This window comes from Colias eurytheme, chromosome 6 (genome assembly GCF_061535395.1).
Source record: "Colias eurytheme isolate Ceu_HAF_F1 chromosome 6, ilColEury1 Martin Lab GWU primary, whole genome shotgun sequence".
In the NCBI taxonomy this organism is placed as follows: domain Eukaryota; kingdom Metazoa; phylum Arthropoda; class Insecta; order Lepidoptera; family Pieridae; genus Colias; species Colias eurytheme.
The window spans coordinates 25,100-29,478 of record NC_142985.1 but is presented as its reverse complement, the minus strand read 5'-3'; the positions used below and the strand labels follow the sequence as shown (position 1 = coordinate 29,478).

General features: G+C 59.3%; 1 protein-coding gene across 1 annotated transcript; it reads left to right on the top strand.

Moving 5' to 3' along the window:
• The first annotated feature begins 2,042 nt into the window (after window positions 1-2,042).
• LOC149907351 (uncharacterized) lies at window positions 2,043-3,906 on the top strand. Its single transcript, XM_090102441.1, has 2 exons — window positions 2,043-2,875; window positions 3,855-3,906. The coding sequence occupies exons 1-2, from the start codon at window positions 2,043-2,045 to the stop codon at window positions 3,904-3,906; spliced, it is 885 nt and encodes a 294-aa protein (XP_089958567.1).
• Window positions 3,907-4,379: the final 473 nt, after the last annotated feature.

Sequence of the window (4,379 nt, the reverse complement as noted above, 5' to 3'; positions counted from 1 at the left end):
TATGACCTCGAAGACACTGACGGAAGTATGTCTCCGGCGCGTGTCGAGACAAGGCGGGGCAGGGCTGTGCTGCGTTCAAGCTCCAGCTCTGTCAACAGCATCATAGAAATGGATGGAAAAGACAGGCTGTGGCGGAAGCGGACGCTGGACACCAGCTGTTCTGGTTCCGACACAGAGGATGGCACAGGGGTTTTTACATCCCCATTTATTAAGACCACCTCAAAAAGAGGGAAGGGCCGCCCATCGGGTTCAAGCGCCACTCGGCGCGAGGCCACATTCGATATGACGAGGTTGCGTAAGAGGGAGTTGGAGGCGCAGGCCGAGAAGGAGGTTGCTGAGTGCGCCGAGCGCATTGAAGTGGCGCAAGCTAGCGCTCCTCTCCCTCCCATTCCAGCAAAGACAAACACGTCGGAGGCTCTCAGTCGCCGCATTGCCGATGACCTGGCTGCAATCGTGAAGGTGATGACCAAGTCATCAAATCTCAAGGGCACTTTCAAAAAGGCCTTGAAATTGGCCCACGATGACATTGAGCAGTCAGTAGCTCTATTAGAGAAACACACTGTCTCTGAGGAGACGAGATTGCTGCAGGCAGCCAATTCCCGCCTACAGGCGGAGCTCGACTCCCTGAAAAGGGAACTCCAAGAGGTGAAGGCCTCTCAGGGCTCGTCGCTGCCTGCTCAGCCCCAAGATTCGGATATCTTGCGCCAGGTCGGAGCAATGATTAACGCGAGATTTGAGGCTCTAGAGGAGCGTCTGCTGCCGGAAAAGCGCATAAGACCTCCACTGGCGGCAGATAGCAGGAAAGTGGCAAAGGCGGCTGAACAAGCGATGGCTGATGACCTCGCACCGCCCCCTCCATCAAAGGCGAGGACATATGCAGGTGTTGCGGCTTCATCGCAACCCGGTAGATCGGTGTCTGGGCCCGCAATTAAGAAAACCGCGAAGCAGACGGCGGTCCCAGCTTTGGAGATCGAGGCAACCTCGAAGAAGAGGAAAAAGAAATTGGCGAAGGGGAAGGAAAGGGTCCCCGTGCAGCCTGATCCGGCGGGTTCAAAGCCCCCCAGAAAAGATACGCTGGCCACGTCATCCGGCCTCCCGCAGCAGCCGTCAAAGGTCGGAGAGTGGACTGTGGTCGGAAAGCGAGGAAAAGAAAATAAGGGGAAAGGGAAGAAGCCTGCGGCTAAGTCCCGCAAGAAGAAGTCGCGAAAGCTCCACGCTCCGAATTCCTCGGCTGTCGTCCTTACCCTGCAGCCAAGTGCGAAGGAGCGTGGCGTAACCTACGCCGGTGTTTTAACGGAGGCGCGGCGTGGAATAGACCTCGCCGAAATTGGCATCAGTGCAATGCGTTTTAAGCGCGCTGTCACTGGTGCCAGGATACTAGAGATCCCCGGTGCTACCAGCACCAAGGAAGCGGACTCCCTTGCCGCCAAATTGCGGGAGGTCCTCGGTGAGGATAACGTTAAGGTGTCCAGGCCGGTCAAGTGCGCAGACCTGCGAATCACTGGCCTGGATGACTCGGCCACAGTCGAGGACATTGCGGCTGCGGTATCGCGCGCAGGGGAGTGTACCGCGGAGCATGTGAAGTGTGGTGGCCTGCGCACGGGCCCCCGAGGTGCTGTATCAGCCTGGGTTAGTTGCCCGGTGACTGCGGCGAAGAAGCTGGCGCAGGCGGGGCGCGTAATGGTTGGGTGGGCTTCGGCGAAAGTCTCTCTCACCGAGCAGAAGCCCCTGCGCTGTTACCGCTGCCTGGAGGTGGGCCATGTCAGCGCCACGTGCTCCTCGCCGACGGACAGGAGTGCCACTTGCTTCCGCTGCAGTGAAACAGGCCATAAAGCTGGTGGATGCGATGCCGCCTCCGCTCGCTGTGCCCTATGCACGGAGGCAAAGCTACCGGCAGAGCATCGGCTTGGAAGCGCAGCCTGTAAGGCCCCGAAGCCTAAAAGAGGTGGAATGCGGAAGCAAGATGGCGCTCCAACGCCATCACGCTCTGCTCCGGTGCCTGATGAGGTACCGCAAACGGAGGCAGCCATGGAAACGCAGTAATGGCCCCACTGCGTTTTCTACAGGCCAACATCAACCACTGTGCCAGGGCCCAGGACCTTTTACATCAGAGTCTGGCAGAGTGGGAGATTGACGTGGCGGTAGTGTCTGAGCCATACAATCTGCCCCCCCGGGATAACTGGGTGGGCGATCTGGATGGCTTGGTGGCGCTGGTTGCTCAAGGCGACACACAGCTTGAGCAAATCATAAGGCGACGGGGATGCGTCTCGGCGGTTGTCAATGGCTTCACCGTTGTGGGGGCGTACTTCTCGCCGAACCGCTGCCTCGCCGATTTCGAGCAGTTCTTGGTTGAGCTGAGGGATCTGCTAGACTTCGCACAACCTCAATCTGTACTTCTGGCCGGGGACCTGAACGCCAAGTCGGTGTCTTGGGGCTGCGTGGCAAGTGATATACGTGGCTCGACACTCGCTGACTGGGCAGTTGCGTCGGGACTGACGGTTGTTAACCGTGGAGCAGAATTAACGTGTGTTCGGCAGAGGGGTGGATCCATTGTGGATGTCACGTTTGCGAGCCCCCCTCTCGCTCGTCGTATACAAGACTGGAGGGTTCTTTTGGACGTGGAGACGCTCTCGGATCACCGTTATATCCGGTTTAGCGTCTCCACGCCCTCGACGGCTCCCAGTCAATTCCCCCCTGGCGATTGTCGTCCACGCTGGGCACTTGGTAGCCTCGATAGGGAGCTCCTCATTGAGGCTGCCTTAGTGCAGGCTTGGCTCCCGTCGCAGCAGAATGGCGGCGAAAACGTAGAGGAGGAGGCCACTTGGCTTGCCGAAGCTATGTCTCAGGTGTGCGACGCGAGCATGCGGAGGGTGCGGTCGGTTCCACGTAGGCGCCAAATGTACTGGTGGTCCGCCGATGTTGCCCAGCTGCGTGCTTCATGCGTGGCTGCGAGGCGGGCGTACACCAGGCACAGGCGCCGTAGGCGGCGTGACGAAGAGGAGGAAGCGCGGTTATACGCCGTCTATAGGGACTGCATTGTGTCTCTGCAGCACGCCATCAGCAGCGCTAAGACCCGTGCATGGGAAGAGATGCTCGAGAGTTTGAACCGCGAACCTTGGGGTCGGCCGTATAAGAGGGTGAGGCAAAAGCTTCGCCCTTGGGCCCCGCCCTTGTCTCAAAGTCTCGAGCCACGATTTCTGGAGCAAGTGGTGACGTCCTTGTTTCCAAGTCGGGGAAGACATTCTCCCCCACCGATGGCACCCACGATGACTGCGCAGGAGGAGCTCAACAACGAAAATGTCCCTCCAGTCACTCGCAACGAGCTCGCTGTGGCAGTAGAGCGCCTTAAGGCGAAGAATGCCGCCCCCGGCCCTGACGGTGTTCCCGGGCGGGCCTGGGTGCTGGCGCTAGAATCTCTTGGACCCAGGGTGGAACAGCTGTTCACAAAATGCCTCCAACAGGGCCAATTTCCCCGTAGGTGGAAAACCGGGAACTTGGTCCTGTTGCAGAAGGAGGGACGCCCGCGCGACTCGCCCTCGGCTTATAGGCCGATCGTGCTGCTCGATGAGGTGAGCAAGCTCTTTGAGCGCGTCTTCGCAGCTCGCCTCATCGACCATCTGGAGGGAGTGGGGCCGGACCTAAGCGAGAACCAATTTGGATTTCGCCGGGGAAGGTCCACTATCGATGCGATTGCTGAATTGCGGAACCTCGCTGATCATGCAGATAATGAAGGCGGAGTGCTTTTGGCGGTGTCCCTTGACATCGCCAACGCATTCAACACTCTGCCGTGGAGTTGCGTGATCGAAGCGCTCCGCTATCACAACGTGCCCGGGTATATGGTGCGCTTGTTGCAGTCCTACTTATCGGAGAGGGCTGTGGCGTACCCCGCGCGTAGTGGGTGGCTAGAAAAGGAAGTGACGTGCGGTGTTCCACAGGGCTCGGTTCTTGGGCCCCTTCTGTGGAACATCGGCTACGACTGGGTCCTGCGTGCCACTTATCTACCGGGTGTCAGCGTGCTTTGCTACGCGGATGACACCCTGGTAACTGCACGCGGGGCCTCGTACAGGGAGGCAGCCCTCATTGCGACCGCTGGTGTGGCGGATGTTGTGCGCCGAATCAAACGACTTGGCTTAGAGGTCGCTCTGAACAAGTCAGAGGCAATTTTGTTTCGCGGCCGTCGAAGGGCGCAGGCTGCTGGTTCAGCTATCCAGGTGGGTGGCACGTCCATCGGCGTCGGTTCCACTTTGCGCTACCTGGGCATCGTGCTGGACAGCCGGTGGACATTTGTGGAGCACTTTCGTCGCCTCGCCCCCCGTCTTGTTGGGGTGGCCGGGGCACTTGGAAGTCTGCTCCCGAATCTAAGAGGGGCTGGGGGTGCG

Excerpts from the sequence above, each read along its gene's own strand:
- LOC149907351 (XM_090102441.1), top strand. The coding sequence starts at position 2,043 with ATGGCCCCACTGCGTTTTCTACAGGCCAACATCAACCACTGTGCCAGG. Across the intron at positions 2,876-3,854 it reads GCGAGCATGCGGAGGGTGCG|TCCTACTTATCGGAGAGGGC; the intron begins GTCGGTTCCACG and ends CGCTTGTTGCAG.